General features: G+C 38.3%; 2 protein-coding genes and 1 pseudogene across 2 annotated transcripts in view; 1 reads left to right on the top strand and 2 right to left on the bottom strand.

Moving 5' to 3' along the window:
* LOC116478760 (zinc finger protein 99-like) overlaps positions 1-26,296 on the bottom strand; it is a 277,198-nt gene that overhangs the window by 62,749 nt on the left and 188,153 nt on the right.
* Positions 4,000-26,264, top strand: LOC116478789 (60S ribosomal protein L7-like; annotated as a pseudogene).
* Positions 14,107-26,296, bottom strand: part of LOC116478761 (zinc finger protein 729-like) — a 34,182-nt gene continuing 21,992 nt past the window's right edge. Inside the window, 2 exon segments of the mRNA XM_058424599.1 lie at positions 14,107-14,626; positions 14,628-18,022. Coding sequence (XP_058280582.1) covers positions 14,456-14,626; positions 14,628-18,022 — 3,566 coding nt within the window. The 3' untranslated portion in view covers positions 14,107-14,455.

Genomic DNA, 26,296 nt, shown 5'->3' with positions numbered 1-26,296 from the left:
GCCCTAAGCCAAGATATGAGAGTCAACATCACTCCAGTTGGCTTGGTCCAGATAGGAGAGTCCCACCTATTAGTGGATTTAGAGATAAGTTACCATTCAAAGTGTGGCCAAATCTTCACATATGAAAGTCTTAATTCCAATTGTAAGCTGCATTCCTGTGTGTTTTAAAACTTCACCAGTGGGCTTTATCCATGTGTGAATGTGATGAATGAAATGGTTGGCAGGGTGTATGTAAAACACAATTTCACCTGTGTGCCAGGCTTTGTGTTGACACTCTCTGTACCATCCAAGGTCTTCTTATGATATGCAACAAAGTGGTAACCCTCTATTACCTTCGAACAAAGGGAAGACCCATAATATTACCCATATTGGCTGGTTTGAGGTACAAAAGTCATCATCACACCTGTAACCTGGGCAAAGATATATGTCACAATCCTACTTGTGGGTCAGGAGCAGGCAGGAGAATCACATCATCTGAGTCCTTCTCCAGGAATATATCACAATCATTTTTGAGGGCAGGGAATTTGCAGGAGAGTCACATTATCTGTGTGCTGGGCTCAGTGATAAGACACTCTCTATTTTGTGCAGATGGTCCAGGGCAAAGCTCATAGGAGAGAAGGTCCCATCAATGAATTGATGGGTCCAAAGATATGCCAAATACCCCTTGTGGGCAGGATCCAGGCAGGAGACTCACATCACTTTGGCGCTGGGCCCAGAAATATGTCACAATATCTCATGATTGCAGCGTGAAGGCAAAAGGATAACATCCACATAGTGCTGGGACAAGGGGCATGTTACAATCTCCCCAGTGGGCAGAAGCTAGGAAAAAGAGAAAAGTCACATCAGCTAGGAGCTAGTCTCAGAGATATGTCACAATTTTTCCTGTAGACTGAGATAAGGCTGGAGAGAAGAGTCATGTCACCTGGATAATAGGCAGAGATAGGTCAAATGCCCTTTGTAGAAAGAGTCGAAGCAGGTAACTTACATCTCATGGGTCTTGGGACTCAGCAATAGGTCTCAATGGCCCCTGTGGGCAGGGCACAAGCAGGAGAGCCAAATATCCGGGGTGCAGGGTCCAGTAATATGTCACAGTGCCCTCTGGGGCATCACCAAGACAGGAGAGGAGAGTCACATCACCTGAGTACAAGGCCCAGAAATATGTCACAATGTCCTGTGGTTACAGACAAAGCAGAATAGTCACATCAATTAGATACTGATTCAAGAGATATCTCACAATTTTACCTTTGACTGAGCCCAGGCAGAAAACTCAAAATCACTCAGGTGGTGGGCAGGGGCATATGTCACACTCTCACCTACAGGAAGGTCTACTGATGAGATTAACAATTTAGTTGCCAGGCATGGTGGCTCAAGCCTGTAATCCGAGCACTTTGGGAGGCCAAGGCGGGTGGATCACCTGAGGTCAGGAGTTTGAGACCAGCCTAACCAACATGGCGAAACCCCACCTCTACTAAAAATACAAAAAATTAGCTTGTTGTGGTGGCGTGCGCCTATAATCATAGCTACTCGAGAGGCTGAGGCAGGAGGATTGCTTGAACCCGGGAGGCAGAAGTTGCAGTGAGTAGAGATTATGCCACTGTACTCCAGCCTGGGCGACAGAGCAAGACTGTCTCAAAAAGAAAAAAAAAAAAAAAAGAAAAGAATCTAGCACGTGTCTTGGTTCTAGGAAGAGTCAACACCTCTTGTATGTTATGTCTAAATACAGGAGTCACAATCTCAATGGTGGACTGGAATCGTGCATGAGAGCCTCAATCACTTTTGTGGACTGTGTCTCCTTAGTCACAGCCTTACAGGTGTGCCGAGTCATGGTCCAAAAGTCACCAGCCCTCATTTTGACTGGATCCACATGTGAAAGTCCACCCTTTGCCTCCAGTTGTAAGATTCAGTTCCTCAGCTGTGGGCTGTGTTCATGTGGAAAGATGACAATCTTGACTGTTGGGTGAGTGTGCATATGAGTGTCATATTCTCACCTGTGTTCTCGGTCCTGTTAGGACACTCTCTGTACCACTTGAGGACTTTATACATTATGTATGAAAGTCACAATCTGCTCTGACATATTTGTACTGATATGGACCTATGATTGTACCCGTGGCCCTAAGCCCGGCTATGAGTCAACATCTCTTGAATTGGGAGAGTCCAGATTGGAAAGTTTTTACCTGCCTATAAGCTGGGTGTATTAAACAGTCATTAACCCAACAGTGGCCAGATGTTCACATATTACAGTCACAATTTTAACTTTGAACTGTGTCTACTTGTGAGTTTCAGGACTTCAAAATTGGACCCTGTCCATGTGTGAGGGTGACTTTAAAGGTTGGCAGGTTGCACATACAAAAAACAGTCTCATATTTGTGCTGTGTCCTGTGATCAGTTTGTACCACTTGACGGCTTTATACTGTATGTGAGGGAGTGGTATAACTTTTTTTTTTGTATGTCATCATCATATCAGTGATCTCCGCAAATACATATATCAACATCCCTCCTGTGTGTAGGGAATGAGTAAGAGAGTTACATCACCTTAGCACTGGCCCAAGAATATGTCACAATATTTTCGGAGGGCAAAGACCAGGAAGGAGAATCACATCACCTTGATGTTTAGCCAGGAATGTTACAATCCCCACCTAAAAGCAGGGCACAGATGGCAGAGTCGCATCACCTGGGTGCTGGGCCATGTTATATCCCAAAACACTTTGTGGGGAAGGCCCAGGCAGGAGAGGCATGTCACCTGTTTTCTGCGCCCTGTAATAGGTCACAATCTTCCCAGGAGAAAAAAGAAGAGTCACTACTTTTTGCTGATGAACGCAAAGATATGTCACAATTTCCTTGTAGATAGGGTCCAGACATAAGCCTCTAATCTAATTCCACTAATCCACATTAATTCCAACTCTGGCTCTGCCAGCTTCTTATGACTTATCGTATACTTTTCATTTCTGTTATGCTCCAGGAATGAGTTTCTCAGTGATTTTTGAAGTAGTTTGTCCACCTGCTTTGGATAAACATTGCCCTCTTGAATCCAAGGGCTGCTGTTTTGTTGAGCATATGAAGCCTTCCCTTGAGTGTTCCTCTCGCTTCCGTTCACTTTCTTCTGTAGCCTCCATTTTTCTAACTGCTTTCCTGCCCTTCTCAGTATGCATCAAGACCTTCAAGGTCATATATGAAAAGAGTGGGGAGGGAAGTCTACCCCCCTTTTGGCAGTTAGCTGAAAAATGGGCTTCACATCTACTAAAAGAACATGGGAAATGGAAATCTGAGAAGAGAAATACTTATTTTGTTGCAAGAATGCTCTTACCGAGAGTCACTAGAGGTCAGTGGAGTCAATGATGTAGGCCGGGCCAAGGCCACAGGTGCGAGAGACCCATAAAACAGAGATCAAAAGTTAGGTGTGCATGGTAAGCCTTGAACCCCAAGGATGAAGAGGGGGCCACAGTTCACACCAGTATCTCCTCTGTTCTCAAGTGGGCAACTAGTAGATCAGCTACAACTAGTGATCAGCAGCTTCCCAGTAAGCTCTCAGGAGTTGGGCAAGCAGGAGGAAGTAACGCAAAACCCCGGAAGTATGCCAACATACAAAACCCCAAGTCAAAAAGTCACATCGTGCACTTGCCTTTTAAGTCACTCACTTGGCCCTCTTCCAAGTATACTTTCCTTCCTTTTGTTTCTGTTCTGTAGCTAATAAACCTTTACTGCTACTTTAAAACTTGCTTTGGTCTCTCCTGCTTTATGCCCCTCAGTCAAGTTGTTTCTTCTGAGAGGTTCCTGCACTCATACCCGTATGAATTCACTTCCAGTAAAAGGTAGGAGAAAAGAGTAACATCACCTAGGTGGTGGTCCAGAAATATGTCACGATACCATATTAGGGGAGGGTCCAGGGAAAGAGTCATATTACCTAGGTGAAGTGCTTGGAGATATATCACAATGCCCCCTGTGGGTAGGACTCAGGAAGAAGAGAAGAGTTAAATTACCTAGAAGCTGTGCCCAGCTATGTCACAATTAGCCCAGTGGGAAAAGCCAAGGCACGAGAGGCACATCATGTAGGTGCTGGGTCAAGTGATATGTCACAATCTCCTCTGTGGACAGAAAAGGAGACACACATCATCCAGCAGAAGAGCCCAAAAGTATGTAATGATGATTCCTATGGGCAAGGATCAAGGCAGTAGAATCACATCAGCTGTGTGCTGGGCCCAGTAATAAGTCACTTTCTTCTATAGGCATAGCCCAGGCAGGACAGCAGAGTTACATCAACTAAGTCCTGGGCCCAGAGATATGTCACATTCTCTCCTTTGGGCAAAGGGCAAGTATAACAAGGTAATCCCTTCAAATAGTTGAGCTTCCAGAGATTATGTCACGATCGTCTCTGTGGTCAGGGTTCATGCAGGAGACTCATCACGTCACGTTGACTGTGCCCCAACAATGCATCACAATGTTTTCTAAGAAGAGGGTCAAGGTTAAAAAGCAATGTCACTTTGGTATTGGGCCCAGTGATATGTCATTGTCTCCCATGTGAGCAGATATCAGGCAAGAGAAGAGAATCACATCCCCTTAGTTATGAGCACAGACATGTCACAAAGCCCCAGGTAGGTAGTGCCAAGGCAGGAGAATAGTGTCACATCACCTAGGTGCTGGGTCCAGTGATATGCCACAATCCCATCTGTCAGCTGGGACCCAAGACAGTCAAATCACTCAGGTGCTGGGAGAGACATGTCACAATAACATCTACAGGAAGATCCAGGGGTGAGATTAACAACTCCATACATGTCCCAGTCTTAGGTATAAGAGTCAACATCTCCTGAATGTTGAGTCTAAGTACATGAGTCACAATCTCAACAGTGGGCTGCATCAGAGCCTCTATTCCTCCTGTAAACTTTGTCTTCTTAGTAAATTCACCATTTCGTGGGTGTGCTGAATCATGGTGTGGGAGTCACCAACCTACCTGTGGACCAGATCTATGTGTGCAAGTCAATTTTCCAACTTTTGACTGCCTTCGGATGTAGGATTCAGAAACTCTACAGTGGGGTGTGATGTCCCCAGCTGAAGGGCTATTCATGCACAGAAGGGTTGTTATTGTAATCATCATGGTTTCTGTTGTTTTTACCTTGCTAAGAATACATGTGTAGCTTATAGCTACAAAACCCATAAGGGTTTTGGTTAAATTACCTGTTGTTGTATGTTATACTTGTATGTTATCAAGTAGACATAAAATTGGCCAAAATAGATTAAAATTCTACAAACGTGGAGTCAAGTTTCTCTCGACTCCAGAAAAACTTGGAGGCTTAGGAAAGACAGACCTGGAAAAAACCCAGTAAAAGGCTGATCAGAAGCTCAGAGAAATTGCAACCAGTTGTCCTTTATCTACCTATGACCTGGAAGCTCCCACCCCACTTCGCATTGTCCCTTTCTGGACAATGTGTGTCTTACATATAGTGATGGATGTCTCCTGTCTCCTTAAAATGTATAAAACCAACATGTGCCCCCACAACCTTGGGCACGCATTGTCACAATCTCCTGACACTGTGTCGTCTCAGATACTTTGGGTTCAAATTAGTAATTTCAGGTAGAAATTAAAATTCTTCTTAAAACAGAAACAAACAAAAGGACAAGTTAAACAGAGAAAAACTAATAAAAGTGTGCTCAAGGCTGGGCACAGTGGCTCACACCTGTAAAACCAGCACTTTGGGAAGCAGAGGTGGGGTCAAGACCAGCCTGGCCAACAGAGTGAAACCCCATCTCTACTAAAAATACAAAAATTAGCCCAGCATGGTGTTGCATGCTTGTAATCCCAGCTACTCAGGAGGCTGAGGCAGGAGAATCACTTGAACCCAAGGGCAGAGGTTGCTGTGAGCCAAGATTGCACAACCACACTCCAGCCTGGGTGACAAGAGTGAAATTCTGTCTAAAATAAAACAAAAACAAACAAACAAAAACCCTAAAACGTATATGGTATGACAAAAGACCCTGAATAGCAGAAGCATTCAAGCAAAAAAAAGCTAAAGGTATCATCCTACCTGACTTTGAAATATACTGCAAAGCTATAGTAATGAAAATAGTATGGTACTTGAACAAAATGAGTCTCACAGGCCAATGGAGCACAAAAGAGAGACAGGAAACATATCCGTGTATTTAAAGCTAACTGATTTTTTACATAGGTGATAATTTCTTAGGAAAATGACAGTATCTTCAATAAATAGTGTTGAGAAGACTATAGCCACATGCAGAGCAATGAGTCATCTTACTCCATATATATATATCAACTGAAAATATATTAAATACTTAAATGGAATGCCTGAAACTCTGAAACTACTACAAAAAATATAGACTGAAAGCCCCGTAACACTAGTTTGGGCAGTGATTTTTTTTATTTAACCTCAAAATCCCAGGGAACTGAAGGAAAAATAGATGAGTCAGATTACTTCATATTAAAAAGTTGCTGCACAGAATCTGATATAATCAACAAGACAAATGCGAGAACATTTTTGCAAACCGTACTTGTGACAAGGGGTGAATATCAAGATTATGTAAGAAAGTGACTATACAATAAAAAACAAGTAACTATGAAAAATGAGCAAAAGGCTTAAATATTTTTTTAAGACATACATATTGCCAAGAGATATTTTTAAATGCTCGATGTCACTTATTATCAGAGAAAGGCAAGCCAAAAAATCTGAGATACAAAGTCACTCATATTAGAATGACTCTTATTAAAAAGAAAAAAAAGTGTTGGTAAAGATGTGAAGTGGCCGGGCGCGGTGGCTCACGCCTGTAATCTCAGCACTTCGGGAGTCCGAGGCGGGCGGATCACAAGGTCAGGAGATTGAGACCATCCTGGCTAACACGGTGAAACCCCGCCTCTACTAAAAATACAAAAAAATTAGCCGGGCATGGTGGCGGGCGCCTGTAGTCCCAGCTACTCGGGAGGCTGAGGCAGGAGAACAGCGTGAACCCGGGAGGGGGAGCTTGCAGTGAGCCGAGATGGCACCACTGCACTCCAGCCTGGTCCAGAGTGCAAGACTCCGTCTCAAAAAAAAAAAAAGATGTGAAGTAAAAGGAATGCTTGCACACTGCTGGTTTGAGTGTAAATGAGAACAGCCATTATGAAAACCAAAACAGAGATTTCTAAATAAACTTAAAATAAAACTACCATATAATACAGCAATTTTACTATTGGATATATATATATTTAAAAACAAATGAAATCAGAATGACAAACATTTGTACTTCTATGTTGTTTGCAACACTCTTCATAACAGCCAAAATATAGAATCAACAGTTCCACATCTAATGAGTAAATACTGACAAAGTAGTATATATACAAAATTTATCTATTTATCTTTTAATAAGCCAGGAACAGAAAGAAAATTTTATGATTTCACCTAAACACGAATGATATAAAACTTAAATTCACTGAAGCAGAGAAGAAAATTGTAACCACTAGATGCCAAGGTATTTAAAAGAGGGCTTTAGAAAGACATTTGTCAAAGAATACATTAATTATAGTTAGATAGAAGTAATATATTCAAAAGACTTATTGTACAGCATGGTGTCTATAGTTAATAGTAATGTATTTTTGAATAATGTTAGGACAATGTCATGTGCTGTCACCACAAAAATGTTAACTATGTGAGGTAAAGCATTAATTACTTAAAATTAAGAATTTGACAATGTATATACACACTTCAAAACATCATGTTTTACAGAATACATGCTTTATCTGTCAAGTTGAAAAATATATATTTAAAACATTATAGAAGAATATCAATTTTTTCAAATACTCTCTGTCTTTGTCATTAACTTGGCTAAACAGTATCAAAAGTATATAGTTTTGTGCTGTCTTGGCATTTAATTTTTCAGTCATAACCATAGGAGCTCTGACATTTAACAGCATGTTCTGAACTCAGTGCCGTGCATGGGAGAAGCCAATGTACATTAGGGCTTTTATTTTAAGCTGAAGACAGCAGGAGTTTCTGGTGCTAACTGCAATGGTATGAAAGATATTAAAATAGTAGGTGCTGTTTATGGCCTAAAGATTGGCCACTGTTTGAACACTATAAACAAGTTTGTATGCAAAATAACAGGAAATGTTTTAATCTGAAAGCCGTTACAACTTCGTCTCCAAAATTTTTCCAGAGAAAATGACCAAAGAGTTGCCTACAGTGAGGTGACTAAAAATAAAAACTGTAGACTGAACTTCACCCACTTCAAAAACTGTCAGTGAAAAATGTCTCCAAATTGTAATATCAATATGAAAAATAAACGTTATTTCAAATTTTTAATCAACAGAGTACATTTTATTATTTTGCAACATTTAACATTTACACCTAAAAATAGGAACCTGTATGAAAATGTAAGTTACGGGCTGGGAGCGGTGGCTCATGCCTGTAATCCCGGCACTTTGGGAGGCTGAGGCAGGTGGATCACGAGGTCAGGAGTTCAAGACCAGCCTGACCAAGATGGTGAAACCTCGTCTCTACTAAAAATACAAAAATTCGCTAGGTGCAGTGGCAGGCGCCTGTCATTCCAGCTACTCAGGAGGCTGAGGCAGGAGAATCAGTTGAACCTGGGCAGCAGAGGTTGCAGTGAGCCGCGATAGCGCTGCTGCACTCCAGCCTGAGTGATAGAGTGAAACTTCGTCTCAAAAAAAAAAAAAAATTGTGCTATATCATAGAAAATTAAGTTTAGAATTTTTACTTACCATTAACTCTCTTATAAATATAATTCCTAAGATATATTTTGTAACAAATTTTATGCTTGCCACACTGTGTAAGAATTCAATAAGATTCTTCTTTTACAAAGAAAAACAATGCTAACTGATTTAATTCTTCACATGTGGACAGTATATGCCTCTCACTTTAATTAACTAATCTCAAAGTTATATGGGTAAGCAAATTCTCCATTTGAAACCATTTTTTTAGCACATTAAAAATACCAACTTTTGGCCAGGCGCAGTAACTCAAGCCTGTAATCCCAGCACTTTGGGAGGCCGAGATGGGTGGATTATGAGGTCAGGAGTTCGAGACCAGCCTGGCTAATATGGTGAAACCTTGTCTCTACTAAAAATACAAAAGTTAGCCGGCCATGGTGGTGCATGCCTGTAGTCCCAGCTACTCGGGAGGCTGAGGCAGGAGAATTGCTTGAACCCAGGAGGCGGAGGTTGCAGTGAGCTGAGATCATGCCACTGCACTCCAGCCTGGATGATAGAGTGAGACTCTGTCTCAAAAAAAATAAAAACCCACCAACTTTCTCATCAGAACCTACAATGTACCATGTAAAATAACATGGTAGGAAGATAAGTGAGAAAATTGTAGCTGTAACACAGAAAAAGGAGAAATCTGTGATGCATACATCCTTGCAATGAACATAAGACAAACAAAACTGAAGATAATTAAAAAATAAAGAAGCAGAATTTCTTTTTAAATTCAACAAGAATGAGCTCTGCATCCTGGAAAAAAAAATGTCCTCTCAACATGAGGAATCAATGTAATTTCTTCTCCATTGATATTTTCCATTCTGACTTAAAGTTACAAACTAACTCCAGGAGGAATACTTATGGCTTATCACGAAGCATCTGCTACACAGTAAGCACTGCAATGTTTGTTTGCTGCATTTATATACAAAAACATCCTCTTGACTTACAGAAGCCTCCCTAGTACTTACCTGAACAAATTTTTTCAGTAAATAAATAAATTAACATGACAATTTTAAAAATGGAGAGGAACAATAACTAAGTAAAAGTGAGCTTATATAGGGTTCTCCAAGTAAAAGAAATAAATGGAATCATCTAACAAAATAAAATAACTTAATACACTAATTGTGGAATTACACCTAAAGATCATTTTGTGTACACTATTTCATAAAAATTATGCTTATAATCCATGACCAGTTCACATAATGTATACTTCATAAATTACAAAACAAAAAATATATATATAAGAAAAAAGAAAATTATGGGTCTAGCATGAGTACCAGGCAAGTAAAAACAAAGAAATTTCAAGGGGAGATTCTGAACCATAAGACATAAGATTTTACAATAATGAATTCAATACAAACCAGAGAGTATAGATTTGCTTTCCACATTTTCGAAGTTTTTGGTTTTCTAGTAAATTAGTCACTTTATTACAATAATTTGTTTTGTTCTATTAATTTTTTTTCTGAAAATAGGTACAAATTCATAATTACACAAACACACTTACTTCATAATTTTCTTACACCTAAGGTATACCTTTAGAGTAACATATGTGTATATGTAACCATATGTAAATCAAAACTAAAAGTCTGTATGTATCTGTTTGCAGGCATAGTGGCCACATGAGAAAAATATGTAACAAATTTTATTAACATTCCTGTGTGATTTTTATGACCACAAAAATGACCTTATAATAACAATTTAATTGTACATTTCAAAATAACTAAAAGCGTAGATTTGGATTGCTTGTAATTCAGAGAATAAATGTTGAAGGTGGTGAATCTCTCATTTACCCTGATGTGATTGTTACATATTTTATGCTGATATCAAAATATGCCATATATGGCAGAACTATATATACACACTATGTATCCACAAAAGTTAAGAAAAATAAGTTTAAATTTGTCAAGGAAAAAAAAAAGTTTAAATAAGATTAAATAAGATTAAAACTATAAAAATTTAACCTATGAGAACAATATTCTTTAACTTATGTGCAAGTTAAAGACACTGAAAAAAGAGATGACTAGAGATGTTATTCCACTGTTACCAAATAGTAAACTGTTACCATTTCTTTTTTTTTTTTTTTTTTTGAGACGGAGTCTCGCTCTGTCACCCAGGCTGGAGTGCAGTGGTGCAATCTCGGCTCACTGCAAGCTCCTCCTCCCGGGTTCACGCCATTCTCCTGCCTCAGCCTCTCCGAGTAGCTGGGACTACAGGCGCCTGCCACCACGCCCGGCTAATTTTTTTGTATTTAGTAGAGACGGGGTTTCACCATGGTCTCGATCTCCTGACCTCGTGATCCGCCCGCCTCGGCCTCCCAAAGTGCTGGGATTACAAGCGTGAGCCACCGCACCCGGCCTACTGTTACCATTTCTTAACTACACCCTTGAATAAGGTAGGATAGGTTAAACTGAGTGGCATAATGACACTTCATTGAATGTACAATAGACTTAACATGTCAAAAAATGTTAAAAAAAAATTAAGTTTACATATCTAAAAATTTATGAATGTACTACATGACATAAAAGCACAGTTAAAATAATGCACCAATTTATTTAATTTTAACTAAAATTTTAAAATTTTTCTCTCACTGTAATGCACAAGAATTTATTACTCAGAACATCTACCTCATACATCACTCAATATTGTGAGTTAACCAGAAAAAGCCTCTCCACTTAGATTTTTATCATGCATTTTATATTTTAATATCCTTTCTCTTTTATGAAAAAGGTCATAAATAATGCCCACCTAATAAAAAAGAAACTCTCATATCTCTGATGCAGCAACAATTGATCACATGCTTTCACATGTAAATAAAATAGGAAAGAAGAGCATGAATTTGAGAGTTGAATTACATCCTTATTTGCTTTTCAAAGTTTTTTCAATATTATAATGTTCAATTTTTTTGATATTTGAAGTATACAAAAAGTATACTTCAAATGTATTTATAATTCTCCATCTTTTTAAAGTTATATGCAAATAACTTATCCAACAATTTTAGTTTGATATTATTTTTTGTACTCAACACTGATTTACTGTAATGTCTGAAGTGCCAATGCCTTATCATTTCTATTGTGAATTCTGATATTTAGTTAATTTTGGATTAAATATTTTTCATATTTACTGCATCTACAAAAAATATGTCAGTATACTCTGATGTCTTCTAAGCTGTAGTTTATAATTTTTTTCCAAATTTATTATATTTGCAGGATTTTTCCTCCAATATAAACTCCCTGATATTGAACAAAGTTTGAGCAACTTTAGGGTTTTTCTCTAGTACAAAATATGCACAATAGGATCTGAGATACAAATATAGTACTACAACCCTCTTTATATTTGTGATGTTTGTCCTCAAAAGAAATACTCTTCATCATTCTAAGGCTTATATTTTCTAAAAGATATTCTGACAGTAATTGCATTTTAAATGTTTTTATTAAGTATAAACTCTGTGATGTTTACTAAGATGTGAGCAGATATTAATGGCTTTTCCACATTCTTTATAGGTGTACATTTTTTTCAAGTATAAATGCTTTCCTATGTGATAAGGTGTGAGTATTGGTTAAACGTTTTGCCACATTCTCCATTAAGGAGTTTTCTCCAGTATAAATTATCTTGCAATCAATTGTGACAACCATTTAAAGGCTTTGTGACATTACTCGCATCTAGGGTTTCTCGACACTATGATTTCTTTTATGTTTAGAAAAGTTTAAGGTGTTCTCAAGAGCACTGTCATGTCTTTTGGATTTGTAGTTTCTCTCCAGTATGATCTGATAACTTATTAAAAACTTCGCCACATTCTTCACATTTGTAGAATTTCTCTGCAGCATAAATTATCTTGTGTAATAAGGGCTGAAATGTTTTTAAAGCTTTTGTCACATTCTTCATATTTATAAAATTTATCTTCTGTATGAATTCTCTTATGTTTAGTAAGAGTTGAAGACCAGTTAAAGACTTTGTTACATTCTTCACATTTGTAGGGTTTCTCTTCAGTATGAATTATCTTATGTGTGGAAAGGTGTGAGAAATGATTACAGGCTTTGCCACGTTCTTCACATTTGTAGGGCTAGTTTCCAATATGAATTATCTTATGTTCAGTAAGATTTGAGGACCAGTTAAAAGCTTTGCAACATTCTTCACGTTTGCAGGGTTTCTCTAAAGTATAAATTGTTTATTAAGAATTGAAGAATGGTTATAACATTATTCACATTTGTAGGGTTTCTCTCTCATTGAATTATCTTGTTTAGTAAGAGTTGAGGACTGGCTAAAAGTGTTCCCACTTTCTTCACATTTGTAGGGTTTTTCTCCAGTATGAATTTTCTTATGTCTAGTAAAGTTTGAGAATTGATTAAAAGCATTGTCACATTCTTCACATTTATAGAGTTTGTCTTCAGTATAAACTATCTTATGTTGAGTAAGGTCTGAAAACCAGTTAAAAGCTTTGCCACATTTTTTATATTTGTAGGGTTTCTCTTTAGTATTATTATCTTATGTTCAGTAAGATTTAAGGACCAGTTAAAAGCTTTGCCACATTCTTCACATTTGTAGGGTTTCTCTCTAATATAAATTATCTTATATTCAGTAAGATTTGAGGACCCGTTAGAAGCTTTGCCACATTCTTCACATTTGTAAAGTATCTCTCTAGTATGAATTATCTTGTGTTCAGTAAGTTTTGAGAAACACTTAGAAGTTTCCCCAAATACTTTGCATTTGTAGCGTTCCTCTCTACTATAAATTATTTTGAGTAAGGTTTGAAGACTGGTTAAAAGCTTTGCCCATTCTTCACATTTGTAGTGTTTGTCTCTAGTATGAATTATCTTATGTCCAGTAAGATTTGAGGACTGATTAAAAGCTTTGCCACATTCCTCACATTTGGAAGGTTCCTCTTCCGTACAAATTATCTTATGTTTGGTAAGATTTGAGGACCAGTTAGAAGCTTTGCCATATTATTCACATTTGTGGAGTTTATCTTCTTTAGGAATTCTCTCATTTTCAGTAAAAGCTGAGCAATGGTTAGAAGCTATGCCACGTGTATGATATTTGCAGAGTTTTCCTCCAGTATCAATTATCTTATGTGTGTTTAAGCTGTGAGGACTGGTTAAAGGCTTTGCCACATTCTTCACATTTGACGGGTTTCTCTCCACTATGAATTGTTTTCTGTCTAGTAAGGTTTGAGGACTGGTTAAAAGTTTTGCCACATTCCACATACACACCATGAAATACTATGCAGCCATAAAAAAGGATAAGTTCACGTCCTTTGGAAGGACATGAATGAAGCTGGAAACCATCATTCTCAGCAAACTATCATAAAAACAGAAAACCAAACACCACGTTTTCACTCATAGGTGCGAATTGAACAATGAGAACACTTGGACACAGGGTAGGGAACATCACACACCTTGGCCTGTCAGGGGGTAGGGGGCTGTGCGAGGGATGGCATTGGGAGAAATACCTAATGTAAATGACGAGTTGATGGGTGCAACAAACCAACATGCCACATGTATACTTATGTAACAAACCTGCACGTTGTGCACATGTACCCTAGAACTTAAAGTATAAAAAAAAAGAAAAAAAAGTTTTACCACATTCTTTACATTTGTAGGGTTTCTCTCCAGTATGAATTGTTTTATGTCTAGTAAGGCTTGAGGACTGGTTAAAAGATTTGCCACATTCTTCATATATGCAGGGTCTGTCTCTAGTATAAATTATCTTATGTGTATTAAGGTTTATAAAATGGTTGAAAGCTCTGCCACATTATTAACATTTTTAGGGTTTCTCCCCAGTATGAATTATCTTATGTTTAGTAATGGTTGAAGGATGGTTAAAAGCTTTGGCACATTCTTCACATTTGTAGGGTTTCTCTCCAGTATGAATTGTTTTGTCTAGTAAGGTGTGAGGATTGCTTAAAAGCTTTGGTACTTTCTTCACATTTGTAGGGTTTCTCTCTGATATGAATTGTTTTATGTCTAGTAAGATATGAGCACTGAATAAAAGCTTTGCCACATTCTTCACACTTGTAGGGTTTCTCTCCAGTATGAATTGTTTTGTGTCTAGTAAGGTGTGAGGACTGGTTAAAGGCTTTGCCACATTCTTCACATTTGTAGGGTTTCTCTACAGAATGAATTATCTTATGTTTAGTAAGGATTGAGGACTGACTAAATGCTTTGTCACATTCTTCACATTTGTAGGGTTTCTCCCCAGTATGAATTATCTTATGTTTCATAAGGGTTGAGGAATTGTTAAAAGCTTTGCCACATTCTTCACATTGGTAGGGTTTCTTTCCAGTATGAATTATCTTATGTTTTCTAAGGGCTGAGAAATTCTTAAAAGCTTTGCCACATTCTTCACATTTGCAGGGTTTCTCTCCAGTATGAATTACCTTATGTTCGGTAAGTTTTGAGGACCACTTAAAAGCTTTACCACATTCTTCACATTTGTAGGGTTTCTCCCCAGTATGAATTATCTTATGTTTCAGAAGGGCTGAGAAATTGTTAAAAGCTTTGACACATTCTTCACATTTGTACAATTTCTCCCTAGTATGAATTAGCTTATGTTTCCTAAGGGTTGAGGAATTGTTAAAGTCTTTGCCACATTCTTCACATTTGTAGGGTTTCTCCCCAGTATGAATTGCTTTATGTCTAGTAAGATGTGAGGATTGCTTAAAAGCTTTGCCACATTCTTCACATTTGTACGGTTTCTTCCCAGTATGAATTATCTTATGCTTCATAAGGGTTGAGGAATCGTTAAAAGCTTTGCCACATTCTTCACATTTGTAGGGTTTCTTTCCAGTATGAATTATGTTGTGTTTTCTAAGGGCTGAGAAATGCTTAAAAGCTTTGCCACATTCTTCACATTTGCAGGGTTTCTCTCCAGTATGAATTACCTTATGTACAGTAAGTTTTGACAACCACTTAAAAGCTTTACTACATTCTTCACATTTGTAGGGTTTCTCTCCACTATGAATTATCTCATGTTTTCTAAGGGTTGAGGATTGGCTAAAAGCTTTGCCACATTCTTCACATTTGTAGGGTTTCTTTCCAGTATGAATTATCTTATGTCTTCTAAGGTCTGACAAATGGTTAAAAGCTTTGCCACATTCTTCACATTTGTAGGGTTTCTCTCCAGTATGAATTACCTTATGTATAGTAAGTTTTGAGGACCACTTAAAAGCTTTACCACATTCTTCACACTTGTAGGGTTTCTCTCCAGTATGAATTATCTTATGTTTCATAAGGGCCGAGAAATTGTTAAAAGCTTTGCCACATTCTTCACATTTGTACAATTTCTCCCTAGTATGAATTACCTTATGTTTTCTGAGGGCTGAGATATGCTTAAAAGCTTTGCCACATTCTTCACATTTGCAGGGTTTCTCTGCAGTATGAACTACCTTATGTATGGTAAGTTTTGATGACCACTTAAAAGCTTTACCACATTCTTCACATTTGTAGGGTTTCTCTCCAGTATGAATTATCTCATGTTTCCTAAGGGTTGAGGACTGGCTAAAAGCTTTGTCACATTCTTCACATTTGTAGGGTTTCTTTCCAGTATGAATTATCTTATGTCTTCTAAGGGCTGAGAAATGGCTAAAAGCTTTGCCACATTCTTCACATTTGTAGGGTTTCTCTCCAGTATGAATTGCTTTATGTCTAGTAAGGTGTGAGGATTGCCTAAAAGCTTTGCCACATTCTTCACATTTATACGGTTTCTTCCCAGTATGAATTATCTTATGTTTGGCAAGGATTGAGGAATTGTTAAAAGCTTTGCCACATTCTTTGCATTTGTACAATTTCTCCCTCGTATGAATTACCTTATGTTTTCTGAGGGCTGAGAAATGCTTAAAAGCTTTGCCACATTCTTCACATTTGCAGGGTTTCTCTCCAGTATGAATTACCTTATGTACAGTAAGTTTTGAAGACCACGTAAAAGCTTTACCACATTCTTCACATTTGTAGGGTTTCTCTCCAGTATGAATTATCTCATGGTTTCTAAGGGTTGAGGACTGGCTAAAAGCTTTGCCACATTCTTCACATTTGTAGGGTTTCTTTCCAGTATGAATTATCTTATGTCTTCTAAGGTCTGAGAAATGGTTAAAAGCTTTGCCACATTCTTCACATTTGTAGGGTTTCTCTCCAGTATGAATTGCTTTATGCCTAGTAAGGTGTGAGGATTGCCTAAAAGCTTTGCCACATTCTTCACATTTGTAGGGTTTCTTCCCAGTATGAATTAAGTTATGTTTCATAAGGGTTGAGGAACTGTTAAAAGCTTTGCCACATTCTTCACATTTGTAGGGTTTCTTTCCAGTATGAATTATCTTATGTTTTTTAAGGGTTGAGAACTGGCTAAAAGCTTTGCCACATTCTTCACATTTGTAAGGTTTCTCTCCAGTATGAACTACCTTATGTATCATAAGTTTTGAAGACCACTTAAAAGCTTTACCACATTCTTCACATTTGTAGGGCTTCTCTCCAGTATGAATTATCTCATGTTTTCTAAGGGGTGAGGACTGGCTAAAAGCTTTGCCACATTCTTCACACTTGTAGGGTTTCTTTCCAGTATGAATTATCTTATGTTTTCTAAGGGCTGAGAAATGGTTAAAAGTTTTGCCACAATCTTCACATTTGTAGGGTTTCTCTGCAGTATGAATTACCTTATGTGCATTAAAATTTGAGGACCCCTTAAAAGCTTTGCCACATTCTTCACATTTGTAGGTTTTCACTCCAGTATGAATTCTCTTATGGTCAGTAAGATTTGAGGACTGGTTAAAAGCTTTGCCACATTCTTCACATCTGAACGGTGTCTCTCCAGTATGAATTATCTTATGTTTAGTGAACGCTGAAGAGAAGTTAAAGGCTTTGCCACATTTCTTACATTTGTAAGGTTTGTCTTCAGTATGAATTATCTTACGTTTAATAAGGGTTGAGAACCATTTAAAGGCTTTGCCACGTTCTTCACATTTGTAGATATTCTCTCTAATATGAATTCTCTTATGTTGAATTAAGCGTGAAAGCATGAAAAATGATTTGCTACATTTTATACATTTGAAAGTTTTCTTTTTAGTGTGTCTAACCTTATTTCTATTTGAATTTGAATATTTATGAAAGATTTTCATATATTTGTTACACTGAAATATTTTTCTCTGGGTAGTTGTCCTACGTTGGTTAAGTTTATTATAACATTCTTTGTGCATCTTACCCTCATGGGCACTTTTACAATCTTTTCTTAATCGTAAATTCTTATGTCCACATCTTGCATATGTTCCCAGTATTACTTCTTGGAAAGAATCTTTTGTGCTCTGATCTGACCAAAGGTCTTGTGTAAAATGAGAACGCATAACTAGAAGAAATAAAAATAACAAATTATTCCACTTGCTAGACTCAGATGAATATACTTTACAAATCTAACCTATAAAATTATGCAAACCACATAAGATGGCACAGCAAAATAAGACAGGCTCTAATTTCTTCATGGACATATAAATGTAACAAAAACATACTGACCAAAATATATCTGTGGAAAATTTATAAATGAGTTAAGTGTGTAGAGTACCCCAAGTAAGCACAATGCAAAGAGACACACAGAAGGAAAGGGGAGTTGGTTACAGTTTCCCAACGCAGCTCTTCCTGCTCCCAAAAATAACATAGGCTCTTTAGAAGTAAATTGCTGGCTGGGAATGGCAGCTCACACCTGTAATCCTAGCACTTTTGGAGGCCAAGGCAAGTGGATTACCTGAGATCAAGAGTTCAAGACCAGCCTGGCCAAAATGGAAAAACTTCAACTCTACTAAAAATTCAAAAATTAGCCAGATGTGGTGGCACACGTCTGTAGTCCCAGCTACTTGGGAGGCTGAGGCAATGGTGGCACACGTCTGTAGTCCCAGCTACTTGGGAGGCTGAGGCAATCACTTGAACTCGGGGTGTAGAGATTGCAGTGAGATGAGATTATGCTAGTGCACTCCAGCCTACATGACAGAGTGAGACTCTGTCTCAAAAAAAATAAAATAAAATAAAGTAAATTGCCAACTCCTGGTTTATTGTTTAAAGACAAATAAAACAGTGGCACGGCCGGGCACAGTGGCTCATGCCTGTAATCCAAGCACTTTGGGAGGCTGAGGTGGGTGGATCACCTGAGGTCAGGAGTTCGAGACCAGCGTGACCAACATGGAGAAACCCCGTCTCTACTAAAAATACAAAATTAGCTGGGCGTGGTGGCACATGCCTGCTATCCCAGCTACTAGGGAGGCTGAGGCAGGAGAATCACTTGAACCTGGGAGGCGGAGGTTGCGGTGAGCCAAGATCACACCATCGCACTCCAGCCTGGGCAACAAGAGTGAAACTCTGTCTCAAAAAAAAAAAAAAAAAAAAGTAACACATACATATTTATTTCTGGCTTCCAGGGGCCTTTCTGGTTTTTGTCTCTCATGACATAAAGTGCTGAAAGAAATGGTGGCATACTTTAAAATGACAGCTTGAGTCTGCTGAGACCAAAGTTAGACGTTATAGCAGCAGAGAATATACAACACACACAAAAAATAGATGTAGCAAGTGATTACTATTGAGAAGAAACCTGAATAACGTTCTTTACCTAAAACACACACACACACACACACACACACACACACACACACACACACACAACACACACACACACACACACACACACACACACACACACACACACAATTCCAGACAAGACACATTCTAAGAACATGTTTGACAGACTCCCAGAATCTCTAGCTAAGACAACTGGTTTCAGACTATTCCAGGACAAGGCTACATTATGAAGATTGCAACAGGTAGCTTTTTTGATGTACAAATTTTAGTCAACGATTACAATGTATATAGAATATTAGGACAACATGGCCCAATCAAAAAAAGTATAAAATTTTTAGAAAGCAACCATAAAACAATGAAGATTAATAAATTAATTGTAAAAATTTCAAATAAATTAAATAACACTGAATGAGAGAAACAGGAACACAGATCACTATAAAAAATTGAAAAAAATGAGGATACCTCTTCCCCTAATGGCGTGAGGTAATTCATGAAAATGGCTTGCTATTCACCTAAGCCGGAGAACCCCACAATATCATGCTAAACAAGAGGTTCATAAGGGCTATTCTTATATAAGACAAAATAAACTTTAAAGCAACAGCAGTTAAAAAAAACAAAGAGGGACATTATACAATGGTAAAAGGCCTTGTCCAACAGGAATATATGACAGTCCTAAACATACATGCACCTAACACTGGAGCTCCCAAATTTATAAAACAATTACTAGTAGACCTAATAAATGAGACAGACACCAACATAATAATAGTGAGGACTTCAATACTCTACTGACAGCACTAGACAGGTCATCAAGACAGAAAGTCAACAAATAAACAGTGGATTTAAACTATACCTTGGAGCAAATGCACTTAACAAATACATACAGAACATTCCATCCAACAACTGCAGAATATACATTCAACAGCACATGAAACTTTCTCCAGATAGACCATATGATAGGCCCCAAAATGAACCTCAATAAATATAAGAGAATTGAAATTATATCAAGCACTCTCTCAGACCACAGTGGAATAAAAGTGGAATTCGACTCCAAAGAGAATCTTCAAAACCATGCAAATACATGTAAATTTAAAAACCTGCTCCTGAATAATCATGGGGTCAAATGTGAAATCAAAATGGAAATTTAAAAAATTCTCCAAAATCAACAACAAAAGTGACACAACCTATCAAAACCTCTAGGATACAGCAAAGGCGGTGCTAAGAGGAAAGTTCATAGCCCTAAACACCTACATCAAAAAGTCTGAAAGAACACAGACACTCTAAGTTCACACCTCAAAGAACTAGAGAAACAAGAAGAAACCAAACACAAACCCAGAAGAAGAAAAAAAATAATCAAAATCAGAGCAGAATGAAACGAAATTGAAACAAATCAACAGACAAAAACCAAAAGATAAGTGAAACAAAAACCTGGCTCTTTAAAAAGATAAATACAATTGACAGACCATAAGCAAGATTAACCAAGAAAAAAAGAAAATCCAAATAACCTCAATAAGAAAGGAAACAGGAGATATTACATCTGACACCACAGAAATACAAAAGATCATTCAAGGCTACTATGAACACCTTTAAGTGCACTAACTAGAAAACCTAAAAGAAATAGGTAAATTTCTGGAAAAATGCAACCCACCCAGGTTAAATCAGGAAGAATTAGATACCCTGAACAGACCAATAACAAGCAGTGAGACTGAAATGGTAATTTTAAAATTACCCACAAAAAAAGTCTAGGACCAGACAGAATTTAGCAGAATTCTACCAGACATTCAAAGAATTGGTACCAATGCTATTGACACTATTCCACAAGACAGAGAAAGAGGGAGCCCTTCCTAATTTATTCTAGGAAGCCAGCATCACCCTAATACCAAAACCAGAAAAGGGCATTAACCAAAAAAACCACAGACTGATGTCCCCGATGAAAACAGATGCTAAAATCCTTAAGATAGTAGCTAAATGAATCCAATAACATATCAAAAAGAGAATCCATGATCAAGTAGGTTTCATACCAGTGATGCAGGGATGGTTTAACAAATGCAAGTCAATAAATGTGATATACCATATAGAAAGGAATAAAAACAAAAATCACATGATCATCTCAATAGATGCAGAAAAAGCATTCAACAAAATCCAACGTCGCTTTATGATTAAAACTCTTAGCAAAATTGGCATACAAGGGACATACATCAATGTAATAAAAGCCATCTATGACAAACCCAGAGCCAACATAATACTGAATGAGAAGTTGAAAGCATTCCCTCTGAGAACTGGAACAAGACAAGGATGCCCACTCTCGCCACGCTTCTTCAACACAGTACTAGACGTCTTAGCCAAGAGCAAGCAGAAAAAAGAAAGGGCATCAAAATTGGTAAAGAGGAAGTAAAACTGTCACTGCTGATGATGACTGTTTACTTTGAAAACCCTAGACTTTTCAAGAAAGCTCCTAGAAATGACAAAATAATTCATCAAAGCTTTCAGATACAAAATTAATGTATACAAATCAGTAGCTCTTCTATACACCAACAGCGACCAAGCAGAGAGTCAAATCAAGAACTCAACCCCTTTTACAATAGCTGTGAAAGAAAACCCCAAAAACTTAGGAATATGCCTAACCAAGGTGGTAAAAGACCTCTACAAGGAAAACTACAAAACACCGCTAAAAGAAATCACAGATGACAGAAACAAATGGAAACACAGCCCATGCTCATCGATGGGTAGAATCAATATTGTGAAAATGACCATACTGCCAAAAGCAATCTACAAATTCAATGCAATTCCCATCAAAACACCATCATCATTCTTCACAGAATTAGAAAAAATTATTCTAAAATTCAAGTGGAACAAAAAAAAAAGCCTGCATAGCCAAAGAAAGACAAAGCAAAAAGAACAAATCTGAAGCCATTACATTACCTGACTTCAAACTATACTATAAAGCCAGTCACAAAAACAACATGGTACTGGTACAAAAATAGGCACATAAACCAATGGAAAAGAATACAGAACCCAGAAATAAACCCAAATACTTACAGCCAACTGAACTTCGACAAAGCAAACAAAAACATAAAGTGGGTAAAGGATACTCTTTTCTTTTTTTTCTGAGATGGAGTTTTGCTCTGCTGTCCAGGCTAGAGTGCAGTGGCGCGATCTCAGCTCACCACAACCTCTGCCTCCCGGATTCAAGCAATTCTCCTGCCTCAGCCTCTCGAGTAGCTGGGATTACAGGCGCCCGCCACGGCACCTGGCTAATTTTTGTATTTTTAGTAGAGATGGAGTTTCACCACCTTGGTCAGGCTGGTCTCAAACTCCTTACTTCGTGATCCACCCACCTCAGCCTCCCAAAGGGCTGAGACTACAGGCACGAGCCACTGCACCCAGCCAGGGATACTCTTTTGAACAAATGGTGCTGGGATAATTGGCTAGCCACACATAGGAGAATAAAACTGGATCCTCATCTTTTACTTCATACAAAAATCAACTCAAGATGGATTAAGGACTTAAATCTAAGACCTGAAACTATAAAAATTCTAGAAGACAACATTGGAAAAACCCTTTCAGACATTGGCTTAGCCAAGGATTTCATATACAAGAACCCAAAAGCAAATGCAATTAAAACAAAGACAAATCAGGGAGGGTTCTCTCTCTATCTTGTGGAATAGTGTCAAAATGGGAACTTAATGAAACTAAAGAGGCAAAAGAAACAGCAGAGTGAACAGACAACACACAGAGTAGGAGAAAATCTTCACCATCTATACACCTGACAAAGAACTAATATCTGGAATCTACAATGCACTCAAACAAATCAGTAAGAAAAAATAAATCTCATCAAAACTGAGCTAAGGACATTAATAGACAATTTTCAACAGAAGATACACAAATGGCCAACAAATATATGAAAAAATGCTCAACATCGCTAATGATCGGGAAATGCAAATCAAAACCACAATACGATACCACCCTACTCCTGCAAAAATGGCCATAATTTTAAAAAAAATCAAAAAACAGTAGATGTTGATGTGGATGTGGTGATCAGGGAACACTTCTACACTGCTGGTGGGAATGTAAACTAGCACAACCACTATGGAAAACAGTGTGGAGATTCCTAAAGAACTAAAAGTCATACTACCATTTGACCCAGCAGTCCCACTACTGGGTATCTACTCAGAAGAAAAGAAGTCATTAGATGAAAAAGATACTTGCACACATGTTTATAGCAGCACAGTTCACAATAGCAAAATCATGTAACCAACCCAAATGCCCATTGCCTATTAACCAATGAGTGGATAAAGAAACTGTGAGATTATATATATGATGGAACACTACTCAGCCATAAAATGGAGTAAATTAATGGCATTCACAGCAACATGGATGAGATTGGAGACTATCATTCTAAGTGAAGTAACTCAGAAATGGAAAACAAAATATCTTATGTTCTCACTGATATGTAGGAGCTAAGCTATGAAGATGTAAAGGCATAAGAATGATACAGTGGACTTTGGGGACTTGAGGGGAAGAGTGGGAGGGAAATGAGGGATAAAAGACTACAAATAGGCCGGGCGCGGTGGCTCACGCCTGTAATCCCAGCATTTTGGGAGGCCGAGGCGGGTGGATCACCTGAGGTTGGGAGTTTGAGACCAGCCTGAGCAATATGGAAAAACCCTGTCTCTACTAAAAACACAAAATTAGCCGGGCATGGTGGTGCATGCCTGTAATCCCAGCTACTCGGGAGGCTGAGGCAGGAGAAGCGCTTGAACCTGGGAGGTGGAGGTTGTGGTGAGCTGAGATTGTGCCATTGCACTCCAGCCTGGGCAACAAGAGTGAACTCCGTCTCAAAAAAAAAAAAAAAAAGACTACAAATAGGGTGCAGTGTATACAGCTTGGGTGATGAGTGTATAAAACTCCCACAAATCACCATGAAAGAACTAAAGAACCTACTCATGTAACCAAACACCACTTGTACCCCAATAACTTAAGAAAAAATAAATAAAAAGTAGTACACAGGTTACTTGAAGATGAAAAAAAAAAAAAACACAGAGGTTTCCAAATTTTGATGTAATAAAAGAAAAAAATATGCTTTTTTTTTTTTTTTTTTTTTGATGGAGTTTTGCTCTTGTTGCCCAGGCTGGAGTGCAATGGTGGGATCTTGGCTCACCACAACCTCCACCTCCTGGGTTCAAGCGATTCTCCTGCCTCAGCCTCCCAAGTAGCTGGGATTACAGGCGTGCACCACTATGCCTGGCTACTTCTGTATTTTTAGTAGAGATGAGGTTTCTCCATGTTGGTCAGGCTAGTCTCAAACTCCAGACCTCAGGTGATCCACCCACCTTGGCCTTCCAAAGTGCTGGGATTACAGGCATAAGCCACTGCACCCAGCCGAAAAAAAATATTATTAACCCATAGCACTTGATCAGAAATTACTTTACTTTAAAAACAGTAAAAAATACTTTCCAAAATGAAAGGTAAGTGTGTGTTCATTACCACTACCACAGTTAAAAAAAAAAAAAAAAATGCTACATTGTGCACACGCACAGTGGCTTATGCCTGTAATCCTACAACTTTAGGAGGCCAAGGCAGTCAGATAACTTCAGACCAAGAGTTCAAGATCAGCCCAAAAACATAGTGACACTCTGCATATATAATAAGAGAAATGCTAAGATGAGTCTTTTATGTTGAAAAATAAAATGATGCCAGACAGCATCAAAAAACCATATATAAATATATAGCTTTCTTTTTTTTTTTTTTTTTGAGACGGAGTCTCGCTCTGTCGCCCAGGCTGGAGTGCAGTGGCGCGATCTCGGCTCACTGCAACCTCCACCTCCCGGGTTCACGCCATTCTCCTGCCTCAGCCTCTCCGAGTAGCTGGGACTACAGGCGCCCGCCACCACGCCCGGCTAATTTTTTGTATTTTTGGTAGAGACGGGGTTTCATCGTGGTCTCGATCTCCTGACCTCGTGATCCGCCCGCCTCGGCCTCCCAAAGTGCTGGGATTACAAGCGTGAGCCACCGCGCCCGGCATAGCTTTCTATTAAATATAATTACAGACACATATAGAAAAAAAGAAATGCTAAAATGAGTCTTTTATATTGAAAATAAAATGATGCTAGACAGTATCAAAAATCCATATATAAGTATATAGCTTTCCATTAAATGTAAATATACAGACACATAAAAAAATAGAAATGCTCTTCTTTTTCCAGCTGGAACCATGGAGGGTGTAGAAGAGAAGAAGAAGTTTCCTGCTGTGCCAGAAACCCTTAAGAAGAAGCGAAAGAATTTTGCAGAGCTGAAGATCAAGCTCCTGAGAAAGAAATTTGCCCAAAAGATGCTTCGAAAGGCAAGGAGGAAGCTTATCTATGAAAAAGCAAAGCACTATCACAAGGAATATAGGCAGATGTACAGAACTGAAATTCGAATGGCGAGGATGGCAAGAAAAGCTGGCAACTTCTATGTACCTGCAGAACCCAAATTGGCGTTTGTCATCAGAATCAGAGGTATCAATGGCGTGAGCCCAAAGGTTTGAAAGGTGTTGCAGCTGCTTCGCCTTCATCAAATCTTCTAATGGAACGTTTGTGAAGCTCAACAAGGCTTCGATTAACATGCTGAGGATTGTAGAGCCATATATTGCATGCGGGTACCCCAATCTGAAGTCAGTAAATGAACGAATAATCTACAAGCGTGGTTATGGCAAAATCAATAAGAAGTGAATTGCTTTGACGGATAACGCTTTGATTGCTCGATCCTCTTGGTAAATATGGCATCATCTGCATGGAGGATCTGATTCATGAGATCTATACTGTTGGAAAACGCTTCAAAGAGGCAAATAACTTCCTGTGGCCCTTCAAATTGTCTTCTGCACGAGGTGGAATGAAGAAAAAGACCACCCATTTTGTAGAAGGTGGAGATGCTGGCAACAGGGAGGACCAGATCAACAGGCTTATTAGAAGAATGAACTAAGGTGTCTACCATGACTATTTTTCTAAGCTGGTTGGTTAATAAACAGTACCTGCTCTCAAATTGAAAAAAAAAAATTTTTTTTAAAAAAAAGAAATGC

The sequence above is a fragment of the Hylobates moloch genome, unplaced genomic scaffold, assembly GCF_009828535.3.
Source record: "Hylobates moloch isolate HMO894 unplaced genomic scaffold, HMol_V3 SCAFFOLD_12, whole genome shotgun sequence".
Classification (NCBI taxonomy): Eukaryota; Metazoa; Chordata; class Mammalia; order Primates; family Hylobatidae; genus Hylobates; species Hylobates moloch.
This window is presented reverse-complemented; position numbering and strand designations above follow the sequence as displayed.